General features: G+C 40.6%; 1 protein-coding gene across 1 annotated transcript in view; it reads right to left on the reverse strand.

Moving 5' to 3' along the window:
- ACVRL1 (activin A receptor like type 1) overlaps positions 1–12,856 on the reverse strand; it is a 56,566-nt gene that overhangs the window by 28,943 nt on the left and 14,767 nt on the right. Inside the window, exons 2-7 of the mRNA XM_032212051.1 lie at positions 12,627–12,707; positions 8,085–8,309; positions 6,073–6,287; positions 5,067–5,166; positions 2,205–2,351; positions 1,648–1,923 (exon numbers count right to left, since the gene is read on the reverse strand). Of these exons, the coding sequence (XP_032067942.1) occupies positions 1,648–1,923; positions 2,205–2,351; positions 5,067–5,166; positions 6,073–6,287; positions 8,085–8,309; positions 12,627–12,702 (1,039 nt within the window). The 5' untranslated portion in view covers positions 12,703–12,707. The remainder of the gene's footprint in view (positions 1–1,647; positions 1,924–2,204; positions 2,352–5,066; positions 5,167–6,072; positions 6,288–8,084; positions 8,310–12,626; positions 12,708–12,856) is intronic.

The following is a 12,856-nucleotide window of genomic DNA, read 5'->3' on the forward strand; positions in this document are numbered from 1 at the left end:
CTGTGGTTCACTCTGTAAACTCTGTTCTTATTGTGGCCCGCCAGTGGAGCTGGCAGCAGAGTCGGACAGTGAGAAAGTTGGGGAGGAACATGGAGGCTGGGGAAGGCTCAAACGAGGGGTGTGCTTCGGAGGCAGAGAAGGGGCTGAGGCTGTTTGGCAGTGATCAGGTGCCTACGGAGCTAGACAGCAGTGGGGCCGAGGAACAGCTAGAGCTGTTAGATTCGTTTTAGATTCGTTTCAGGAGTGTGAAGATCTGTCCGTGAATCTCAGAGACTCTGTGCCCAGTCTTTCCTTGCACAGCACCTCATTTGGAAAATATTTACATGGCAGCTTTCCAAGATAGATAAGGTCTGTAGTCATAATTACTCCTTTGAAAGACTGTTTGCCAGGCCTTTGCTTAATGTGAATGAGAGGAATTCACATTCATTTGATAAAAGGAGCTTCGTCGGGACCAGGACTCTGCTTCATGCTTTTTGGGGAAGTCTAGGTCAAAACAGTTCTGCTGAGAAACTAATTAGGAATAAGGCTGACTGGGCTAGTCAATCAAATCTCTTTGGAATATCTGAATCAGGGATTCCCAAACTTTTTGCTATCATACCGCGCTTTAGTGTAACATTAATGTACACATCTCCCCTAAAAATCCAAACATCAAAATGAATACAAATGGATATTGAAAACAATGCAATGAAATTTTGGGAAAGGTGAATTTATTTTAACAATGTATCTAAAACAGTGTTCCTCAACTTTCTGGCTCCACAGATGACGGTGGCTGTGGCGGTGGGAGGAGGAGATGGTTTCACATGAACGCACACTGCTTACGCAAATAGAGCTTCCTGTGCCTCCCCACCACTTGCGTGGCGCAATTGCTATCAGGCCATGGACCGATAGCGGTTCATGGACTGGGGTGTTGGGCCCCACTGATCTAAAATGTTCTTCACGTCTCCCTGCACTTCCTCGAGAGGGGAACACCGCACAATTTGGAAAACTCTGGTCTAAACAGAAAGCTTAATCCCTGGGATTTGGTAAAAGCTAATATCTGAAGCCAGGAAACTTTGTCTCCCTGGTGTGAATGGCTCATTCTATTCCATCCCAGCAGGTCCCAGACTCACAAAAGATATTAAAGTAAAAAGACTAAAATACAATAAAATAAGAACATGCATGAAAAGAGGAGGGTAAGAACAAGATAAGAACAATGTAGCATCCAATTTTTTTACACCATACAACCAATATAATTAAATCAGATAAGGGCTGTAGTAAACAGGAAGTAGTTAAATTCTAAGCCCTCTGCTAGGAGCCTAATCAAGATTGTAACTTCCATCCCTACCTGTGTCACATTTTGTTCCTATATTTGTAGCAGAGGTGTATCATGCAGGCAGGGTGGGAAGTATATTGTTAAGCCAGGCTCCCCCAACCTAGCAGATATATAAATTTTGATTCCAGAATTCTCAGTGGGAATTCTGTGACGTTGCCCACACATCTGGAGGGCAACCAGATTGTAGAAGGCTATTAGGTTAATGCCTTAGAAGTTCTAAGGGGCAAATATAAGAACCCAGATTACTTCCCCTAGAAAGCTTTTCTGCCCTTAAGAAAAAGGTACACATCAGCACCTCTGCTTTGCCAAAAACATTTGCTCTAAAACCCACTCACCTAAATCAGCAATACAGCACTGCTTATTGTTCTTGACCAAGATATTCCTGCTTTTCAGATCCCGATGAGCAATGGCTGGCTTGCCCTGGGTGCCAAAGATCTCCACATGCAAGTGAACCAGCCCACAGATGATCGAGGTGGCCAAACGCAAGCAGGTCTCCACATCCAACACTGTGCATTGCAAGTAATCATAGAGGGAGCCATGCTCATGATAGTGGGTGATTAGCCAGAGTTGAGTACTTGAATTCCGTGATGTCATGTCTGATGCAATGAATCCTGTGGGCAGGGAAGGAGGATAAAGCTCAGCGTACATTGCCAAAGTACCAAAAGGGCCAAAGAAGCTATCAAAGTATGTATAAATTATGTTATGTTGTGTGTATGGGTAAATGAGACAGAGACTTTTAAATCTCTGAGCTTCTTCAGCTCTTTAAATCCCTCGTGCACATTTAGGAAATGTACTTAGCTTCATGGGTCTTAAAATGTGCGGCCTCCGATTGCTTGGCTAGGACGTCTTGGGACTGATACAGCTGCTGAATTTCTGCACTGTTTTCACTCACCTAAGATGTTGTCGTGCCTTAGCAGCACCGTGTTGTAAATCTCAGTCTCACGGAACCATGACTGCTCATCACGGGAAGAGAAAATCTTGACCGCCACATTCTCCCCATGCCAAATGCCACGCCACACTTCCCCATAGCGTCCTTTGCCTATTGTGGGGGAGAGGAACATAATTTTCAAACCTTTTCACTTGCCTTCATAAATGACTTCTTGCCTAAGCTGACTGATATTTCACATTCATATTAGATGTAATCTTAGTATTTAAATATGTGACGTACCATATTTTTCGGAGTATAAGATGCACCTTCCCCCCCAAAAAAGAGAGTAAAAATCTGGGTGCATCTTATACACTGAATACAGCATTTTGGGCCTCCTGAAACCCCTCTTCCTTCACAAAAATGGATGTGCAGAGGGTTTGGAAGGACTGCAAGGTGCTCCTGGGGGCTGGGGAAGGCAAAAACGAGTGAAAAACGGACTGTTTTTTGCCCATTTTTGCCGCCCTGGCCCCCAGGAGTACTCTGCAAGCCTTGTAAAGGCTATGCATGTCCTTTTTCTGGCAAAAATGGGCCTATTTTTGCTCATTTTTGCCCCCCCAGCCCCTAGGAGCACTTTGCAGGCCTCTCAAACTCTCTGCATGCCCCGTTTTTCACAAAAATGAGGTGTGCAAAGGATTTGGGAGGTCTGCAGAATGCAAAAACATTTTTTAAAAATGTACCTCTTCAAAATCTTGATGCATCTTATACTCCGGTGTATCTTATACTCTGAAAAATAAGGTACCTGACTCTTTTTTTTTTTTTGCAGGAATTGACAGCAGTGAAAAATCCTTTGATCAATTTAATCAGCGATAGTTACTGATGAATAGTTGGCTATTATAGCCTGTTTTCCAAAACTGCCAGGGATAAATATGCAACCCATTCAAAATCTAAATACTTCTAAATGCTTGAGAACAAAACGTTTGGAGGATGATTGCTAGCAGAACGCAAAGTTTGTTTGTCAAATATTCCAAAACGTTTTGCTAGCAGAAAACTGGCAATAAGAGATATTTCCATGGAAAAATTAACAGATGACAAACAGCTCTTTCCTTGCCTAATGTTTACCCGTTAAGTTAAGAATTTTCTTCTCAGTATCTCAGAGTTAAGGCAGATCAGCCCAAGTGCAAGCTGGATCTCCATTTTTGGTTGGCTTGCAGATAACAGAAAGAAGCATGTTTAATGAAAGGGCTCAGAACTGAGTGATAAATCTTAGCATGTTTACGTGGAGCATCGATTAATGGAACAGAATAGTTCAGGCAGCAGGAAGACTACCCAGGGTTTGAATTTTTCCATGCGCAAATAATCCTTGCACATAAAAGAAGTCAGGCTATTTCTTTACTCGACTACAGAATCTGTTTTGCACCTCTGTGTTCTCATGATGTATTCTATATTCAGCAAGTGAGCTAATAAATTTCTGCTTTATAGTGGGATAATCCTGTCTGGAAGAAAAATGATATTTCTGTTTATAGGGGAACTTGGCCCGCTTCAAGGCTGTCTGTCTTCTCCCTCCTGCCAGTAACCTTCAGGGCAGCCTATAACCAAGATTAGAAGCTTTGGGAAAAGCAAATTAATTTCTGGTTATGAAATTAATATAGTGATGTCATGCAATCTTCACAGCTCTAGGTGAGATTTCTGAAGAGGAATCCTTAGAGATAAGGAGGTAGCTGAGCAGATTCACCCCATTACGAATATATTATTATTACGGCTGGTGACGCAGCTAGCCAGATGCTTAGATTGGATTTCACATTTGTCCATGAAGTTCTCCCAATGACCTGGGATAGCCAGATGCTGTTATTTAATAATATTAAAGATATTGTTGCATGATGTTATATGCTGTTCCAGGCAGCGGTGAAATCCTCTGAAGTCGGGTACCGGTTCGGTGAGTCTGCTACCGAGTGTGCGCTTTGCACCTGAGGCATGCCCACCCAGCGCTGAAAAAGGAACATTTTGAAGCCTTCCGAGTCTGCAAAGGCAAGTTGAATAGTGGGGGGGGGGGGGGAATCCTCTTTGCCACGTGATTTAGATTAGCTAGAAATCAGGAAATTTGATGATTCTAGCTAATATAAATTGCATGTCACAGCTGATAGTCGGAAATACTAGTTCGAGCCAACCAGTAGCATTTTTTTTACTACTGGTTCAGGCGAACCGGTCCGAACCGGTAGCATTTCACCCCTGGTTCCAGGTCAAGCAGCCTTTTACAATTGGCTGAAGGTAATTTTGTCATGGTGATGGTATCATCCTCCTCCTCATCATCATCCAGAATTATACAACATGCAATAAAATGTGGATGGGAGGTTACTAACAATACTGAATTTTTCTTTTTTGCAAATTGAGGGTGGGGTCTCTCAGAGTTTAATTGCTTCAAGAGCCACGGTGATGCAGTGGTTAGAATGCACTACTGCAGTCTAACTCACTGCTCACTCTAGGAATTTGAATCTCACCATGCTCAAGGTTGACTTTGCCTTCCCGACATCCAAGGTTGGTAAAATGGGGACCCAGATTGTTGAGAGCAATAGGCTGACTCTGTAAACCACTTAGAGGGGACTGTAAAGCACTGTGAAGTGGTATATAAGTCTAAGTGCTATTGCTATTGCTTCATAATCTACAGTCTGTAGGCTCAAAGCACTTTATAGGGATTGTGCGTAGAAAGAGTGCTGCATGTGGAAGTGTTCTGAAAGTGCAAGCCAGAGACACAAATATGCCTCATGAATAAAGAGATGGCTCAAATCTGTATGTTTTATCAGAGAACTGGAATGTGTATTCTTGTTTCCAACTAGTTCAGCAGTCCTCTGCCTGTGAGAATTCAGACGTTTCTTTCTCTCCTTAGCTTACCAACGCATTCAACCAAGGTGATCTGCCGAGCCACCGTTCTTTGGACTAGAAAGGGCAGCCCAGAGCCGCTTCCAGTAGTGCAGTCATCATTCAGCAAGACCTAAATAGAAATCAAACATGGGAAGAATTTTAGAGGAATAGATGGAGAGGTATATTTTGGTGAGAGTAATAAGCACGCCAAGCCTGCTTCTGGAATTTCCAACTCCTTAGTAAATTGCACTCTGCACCGCATGCCCATGAAGGAAAGCTGGTATGTGTGTGTGTGTGTTTGGCAGCATTATGTGACAATTGCTTCCATCACAGGAATGCAGTGGGAACTTTCTCATGCAACTGTTAAGTTAATGACATGGTTGTTAAGTGAATCTGACTTCCCCATTGACTTTGCTTGTCAAAAGGTTGCAAAAGAAGGTCACATGACTCCAGGACACTGCAACCATCATAAATATGAACCAGTTGCCAAGTGAATTTTGATCATGCGACCTTGTGTATGCGTACAACGGTCGTTAGTGTGAAAAACGGTAATAAATCACTTTTTTCAATGCCCTTGTAACTAAATGAACTGCTGTACCTGTAATTCTTTTACAATGTTCAGTTGGGCTGGAAAGAATAAAAAATCAAGCTCTAACACCAGCCAGAAATTATTCTAATGTACCTTTGTCATTTTGGTTTAGCTTGATTTAGCTTGCCATCTCAGAAAACTTCTCCATAGTTTTATACCGATGTTACTTTGAAAGAAATTTTAGTGGATCTCTAGGATCCTTCATATGGGGGAAGGCAACAGGGCTAACAATTAGCAGGGAACATGTATGTCAGGCCTGCATTTATATTCCTTTTAGAATTTTGGCCTGCCACACTTTCTCTTATTTCATTATGCTGTTTCATTAGTATAGTCGATGGGAGGGGGGAATAGAAGGAGTAGGATTGTGGAATGTATTGTTTTTCATTCTTTACTAAGGCAAGCAACTAACCACAGTGGCATTGAATGCCCTTCCTAATGCAGACTTACTTCTAAGGTGCTGTCCCCAGCCAGAGAGTTCTTCAGCATAAAATCCACATCGCCCAGTTCATTAGACCCAAATGGCATATGTCTCCGCCGGCTTTGGGCCCACTTCCAGACAAAGAGACCAACTAATATCATGAGAATCAAAACAGCAAACAATGGAACCAGGACCATCAAGAGAAGGTTCTTCAAAGGTAGATCCTCTTCAATCGGACTGTCATCTGATTGGAAGAAGAATCCATTTAGTTACTACGGCTTTTTATAAAAAATAAAACTTTATTAAATTTCAAAAAAAATATACAAAATACTGTACAAAAAAAAAGAAATTAGAGGGAGAAGAAGGAAAGGACAGGGAAAAAGCAAAATTGGCGAATGCTGACAAGAAAGGAAAAAAGCTGTAGAAAAAAGTAATTCCTGACTTTTTTGGGTATAGATGCAAACGTAAAATACAGTGACCCTTTGAGTTAGAATCAACCATAACACTTGGTACTTCTATAGCCATAAACAAGTCCAATAATCAAAGCCCAGTGTTAAAGTTGGGTACTACTGCTTTTCTGATGGCAATGGGTCCTATTGGCTAACCATGTATGGCTTCCCAGTTATTCTGAACAAATAGAAATATCTCTCTGGGAAGGAGGCATCAGAATTTCTTTACTCCATAACTCAAGGATGCCATACAGTCTTCGAATTTTCATTTCCTCTGACAATATAATTAACAAGAAAGAGCATTAATATGGTGTCTTGTTGTTAGTTGAAAAGTAGTGTCCGACCCATTGCAACCTCTTAGACAACATTCCTCCAGGGCTTCCTGTCCTCTACCATCCTCTGGAGTCCATTTAAGCTCATGCCTACTGCTTCGGTGACTCCATCCAGCCACCTCATTCTCTGTCGTTCCCTTTTTCTTTTGCCCATAATCTTTCCCAGCATTAGGCTCTTCTCCAGTGAGTCCTTTCTTCTCATTAGGTGGCCAAAATATTTGAGTTTCATCTTCAGGATCTGGCCTTCTAAAGAGCAGTCAGGGTTGATCTCCTGTAGGACTGACCGGTTTGATCGCTTTGCAGTCCAAGGAACTCGCAGGAGTCTTCTCCAGCACCACAGTTCAAAGGCCTCAATTCTTTGGCGCTCAGCCTTTCTTATGGTCCAACTTTCATAGCCATACATTGCAACTGGGAAAACCATGGCCTTGACTATATGCACTTTTGTTGGTAGGGTGATGTCTCTGCTTTTTAATATGCTAATATAGTGTCTAGAGATAATTAAAATGATGCACAATTAGGGAACTAGGTATGTCTAGCCTAACAAAGAGAACAAGACATGTTATCTGTCTTCCAGTATTTGAAGGGCTGCCAGAGAGAAAAGGACAAGATCAACTTATTCTCCAAAGCAGTTGAGGGTAGGACAAGAAACATTGTCCTCTTTACATCTCTTTAACCAGAAGCAGGTTAAAGAGAGATCCAACCTAGAACTAAGGAGAAATTTCCTGTCAGTGAGAACAAGTAATCAATGGGAAAGCTTGCCTCCTGGAGTTGTAGGTGCTCCATCACTGGAGGTTTTCAAGAAAAGATTGGACAGCCGTTTGTCTGAGGTGGTGTAAAGCGTCCTGCCTTGGGCAGGGACCAGAAGACCCGCAAGGTCCCATCTAGTCCTATGATTCTAAAAAGTGTGGAAAGCTTAGCACCTAAAGCAGCCTCTTCACCTTATTGCAAACCTAACTTCTGCACAAAACCCAAACCATCAAGAGATAACTATGGTGAGTAACAATCCAATTTAAAAAGAAAGCAGAATCATAACAATAATTGGGTTGATTAGCTAATCCATTCACAAAATGCATGGCATCTCATTTTGTCCAAGAATGGAAAGATTACAACTGCTGGCTGCGTGTCTATGCACTCGTGTGCATGTAATACTACAACCTGTTGTGTATATTATTGTAGGGGGAAAGTCAAAACACACACAATCTTGTTCCCGTCTAGGGGAGAATAGCCTTTATGGAAGGATTTTTTTTTAAAAAAAAATACCTATTAGCCGGATAGAAAGATTGAAATTACACATGTTGCCCTTGCAGCATTTTATGCCGTAGATTTTTGTGATAGAGCCCCAGCAAAGTTCATGTGCTTCCTCCAGGCAGCCTTTCTTATTGACCATTTCCCCATTCTCCAAGTGTTTGCTTACAAAACACCAATTTCCTGAGCAGGTGAAATTTTCTGAACATAGCGAATTCATACAGACGCAGTTTGGCTGACCTGTAATACAAAAGAAAATATCATTCACAAATATGCATGGATATCATCTTATTTGTTCATATGCCTTCTAAATCAGCTAATACAGTGGTTTCCAAACTTGGCAACTTTAAGACTTGTGGACTTCAACTCCCAGAATTCTCCAGCCAGCTCTGCTCTGCTGGCTGGAGAATTCTGGGAGTTGAAGTCCACAAGTCTTAAAGTTGCCAAGTTTGGAAACCACTAAGCTAATACAACAGCTGCATAGTATTTAGTGGCGGGAGTCACACAATTAGGATTTGTTTGGTTTTATTTGAAAATATTGGGTGTATCCAGGTTCCCCCCGCCACATTTTTAAATTTGTATCTCACCTTTTACAACTTAGGGTGATGAACATACCAATATCTCATTCTATTTTTCCTAGAGCAAGAACCCTGTGAAGTGAGTTAGACTGAGAGAGAATGACTGGCTCAAGATTACCTAGCCAGTTATTCATACCTAGAACTCACTGTCTTCTTGTTTTTAGGCCAAAACCTTAATCGCTACACCAAACTGACTTTCTTTATAAATAACTTAATTTTATAATTAACCATAATTTAGTATTTGACAAACAGACATGGTTGAGCATGCAGGTTTGCATCCATATGCCTGCCAGCTTCTTTGAATTCCCAGTTGCTTATCCAGCCCTTGGATAACTTTATGTTATACACTTTATGTCTCAGTTAGACTAGTGAATCACTCTGCCCTCCTTTACTACAATGAAGCAATAGTAGCTATTCTTATTTGGCTGGTAGTGAGAGTGAAAACACAGCTATTCTAAAACTACGATTCCTTTACTTCCTTAGATGAAGATTATTCAGGTTGTGTATGTGCAGATATGTGTGTGAAGAATAATTGTGCTTTGGTAGGTGGCATGTATGCGTTTATAGTATGTATGGTGATGGGGAGCTTTTATGTGGTATATAGGTATATATTATCAGTGTATTGAAGGAGAGGCTAAGTACATCCATGTTTTTGTTTGTGTCTAAAGGAATGGCTTGTGGGTAAGAAGGCTGTCCATTTGTATAGGTTTATGGGTTCACATGCTCCTGTGTGAGTTCATATCAGCATGGGTTGATGTAAGAAATTCTGTGTATATGTGGGTGTGGGTGGGTGGGTGTTCATGGTTGAGTCCAAATTGATCTTGTAATATGTCTTGCATCTTTGCTAATTTTTATAATTGATGCACCTTTTATAGAAGCTCCAAATGATACAATCTTTATTTAGTGAATAGCCCAAATTCTACCTTCTTCCTGTCCATCTTTAAGAACTTGTGGAATGTTTAAAAGATAATAGTGATGGTTAAAAATATAGTGAGAGTGAATGATGGGATAATATCTAATGTGACAACACAGGATGAGATTATGCAGAGATTGATTTGTGCCTTTCAAATTTCAAGAAATTGGCTATTTTCAAGCATACACACCTTCTACATAGCTCATGTACTAGCAATAGCACTTAGACTTATATACTGCTTTATATGCTTTACAGCACCCTCTAAGCAGTTTACAGAATCAGCATATTGGGCCCAACAATCTTGCTCCTCATTTTACCAGCCTTGAAAAGCTGGAAGACTGAGTCAACCTTGAACTGGTCAGAATCGAACTGCTGGCAGTGAGCAGTGAGGTTGCCTGCAATACTGCATTCTAACTACTGCACCACCACTAACAAAACTGCACTGAAAAAATAAATGTGCAAACTACTTACAAGTTAATTCCTTCCCCTTGGTTATTAAATAAACCAACAGCTATAGTGAGTAGGATAAACACCGGAAACATAAACATTCTATCATGATCTGTCCAAGATATGGACATACATAGATATAGCAGACTTTGGAACAATGAAACGGGTGAACCTCATGTTGTAGTTTTGAGACCAAAAAAGGAGAGAGTCAATGTTTAGTGAAAAATAGATTGCATGTGGACTCAGTATATGTCTATGCACAGAATTGCATCTAAGAGGAAGTGTGTCTGTATCAACATGCACATTCATGTAAATACACTGGATGTCTTCTGAAGTTCTGGTGCCAGAAAGGTTTACCTACTTGGGCCAGCCAATATTTAAGGTTAAATGCTTTCAGGAGCAGTTAACGATAGAGGAGAAAAGAAGTAAGCTTTGGATGGATCAATAATCCATGGATGAGAGCTCTCTGGGTACCTTGAGCATTCCCAGAAAAATGGCAAAGCACAATAAAAGAATGGAGGCAAAATCCAATGGGGAATATTCACCCCTTGAATCACTACCTCAAGATATTCTGCAGAACATGTCACTGGGATTCCCACTTGGTCTCCATTCCTAAGAATCAGTCCCTGTACTTGGCTTAGAAAGGCTTTTCACATCATGGCAATTTCAGATTCAGAAAAAAAATGGCGGGTTTTTTGTTTTGTTTTTTGTTTTGGTAAAGACCAATTACACCCAAGCTGTCTGGATCCAAATTGCAGGAGTGAATAAGAAGCAGAGTAACAGTTCAAACTCTCTCTCACTCTGTCCCCAGGTTCTCTGCTTGGTTTTTGTTGTTCAAATTGTTATCAGAAAGAAACTGCTGGTGAATTGTTCCCAGCTGACATGCTTTGCTGCTTTACCACCAAACCATTGATATGGGAGAGGAGAAAACAGTGGTGGCTTTAATCTAGTCCGTCTGCCCTGCCCATGAGCATTCTACTGGCATCTAATGAAGTGTTCCGGTGTAACTATCAAAAGCATACAAAATCAGTCACGAGTAAATTCCACAAAAGTGACTTCCAGCATGTTCCTACGATTACCCAACTATTGCTGAAGTACTGTAAAGCTAGTCCATGTTATTGTTATTTTGTACAATGATGGTTGGACAACTCTGGAAAATGCTATCAATCACTAGCATTAAGAGAGGGATATGCAGTACTGGGAGAATAAAACAACAGGGCCATTGTTTTTCATTCTGGTAAATGCTAGCTTGGCTCATATGATAAAACTGTAAGATCTATGTGCGTTCCCCTCCCCCATCCCCATTCCTTCAGACACAAAATACATTTTAACGTTGATAACTTCAAAGACCCTTCTGGAAGTTTTATTTCCCTTAAAGCACATAAAGCATTAAGAAAGAGCCACATTTAGCTTCTGGATGTCAATGTTTAAGCTTTTAATAGTGATCCTCCAGCTCTCTCAGTTGTATGCCAGGGCAGCGTGATACTGTAAGTTGAATTCTTTCCTTCTTTGATTTTACTCCCTCTTTTTTTTTAATCTTCTCCTGAAACTGGACATAATTATCTACAAATTAACTAGTGCTCTCTAATGCTAGAGTTAGACAACCACATCTACATGTATGGCATTTCACAAACCACAAGGCGGTATGTTCTAAACTTCAACCCTGCGGAAAACAGCAGAGGAAATGGGAGACTATGCCAAGGAAGGAGTAAACAAGGAAACCCTGCACAGAGAGATTCTTTTGTGGAAAGGAAAATCACAGAAGTGGTGACAATGAAGATTATAATGTTAGGAATGCTCATAAAAGTATGTGAATATGGCTAACTAGCTCACTGGAAGTCACCAGTTAAAGTTGCCATTAAAGTCCTGGGAAGAGATTCCAACGATTTCGGTGAAAAAGTTGAAGATTTTTGAGAGATCTGATAAAACCAAGATAGTTGTGCTTGCGAGGCATTTCAAGTGTACAGGGCAGAAAGAAAAAAGGGGTAGGAGTTTTTTGAAGGAACAGGTGTCAGCCCTATAAGATAGACCACATTAAGAAACAAATGACATCTGTGTTTGTGGTGTTCTGATAAGCATTTTAATTAGAACAGTCATAGTAACAGAATTGTGTAAGTATGAATGTGCTTCCCTCATTTTGTCTTCATGTGACTTAGGGAAAATGTCTGAGGCATTTTCTTAATTTTTTTTTTCTTGGAATGCGCTCAAAATCAGGCTTGTCTGTTGTCTTGGAAACAGATCTTCCCACAGTCCTTCAAGGCCATTCTCTATTCCCACTACAACAGGAGACCTTCAGACAATACAAATTCACATATGACACACTAACCTTAATGTGGTTTGCATGGTTTTGGCTTAAAATGATTTATGAACCAAGCCACTGTGGGTTGTAAACCATAGTCTTAATTTAACAGTCTTAATACAATGAATAAAGCTAGCCAACTGAAGCCGATTCAATAAAATATACTGAAACAAATGAAGAGTTCCCACATAAAATGGACCATATTTGTGAATGACAATGGAGCTCAACATTAATATTTTTCTCTAAACTTCATAGAGGTTAATGCAAACCAGAACAACACAATTCCAGGGAAGCCTCTCTATTCTTCAAATATTTCTTACCAGCTGTGAGGGCGATGTTTCCTGCAAGACACAGAATTATTGGAAAAATGCCAGCGATAGCTTCGTGAGAAAGCATTTTCTCTGCAGAATAAAAAACAAAATGAGTTATTAATAAGGATACTAACAAGCACTTTTCAAACACACACTGCAATAAAACTTGTCATCTTAAAATATGTCTTGTGCCTATTTCTACACGCACATCCTTTTTTTAAACGAAGGATAAACGTACA

Source organism: Thamnophis elegans, chromosome 2 (genome assembly GCF_009769535.1).
Source record: "Thamnophis elegans isolate rThaEle1 chromosome 2, rThaEle1.pri, whole genome shotgun sequence".
NCBI classification, from domain to species: Eukaryota; Metazoa; Chordata; class Lepidosauria; order Squamata; family Colubridae; genus Thamnophis; species Thamnophis elegans.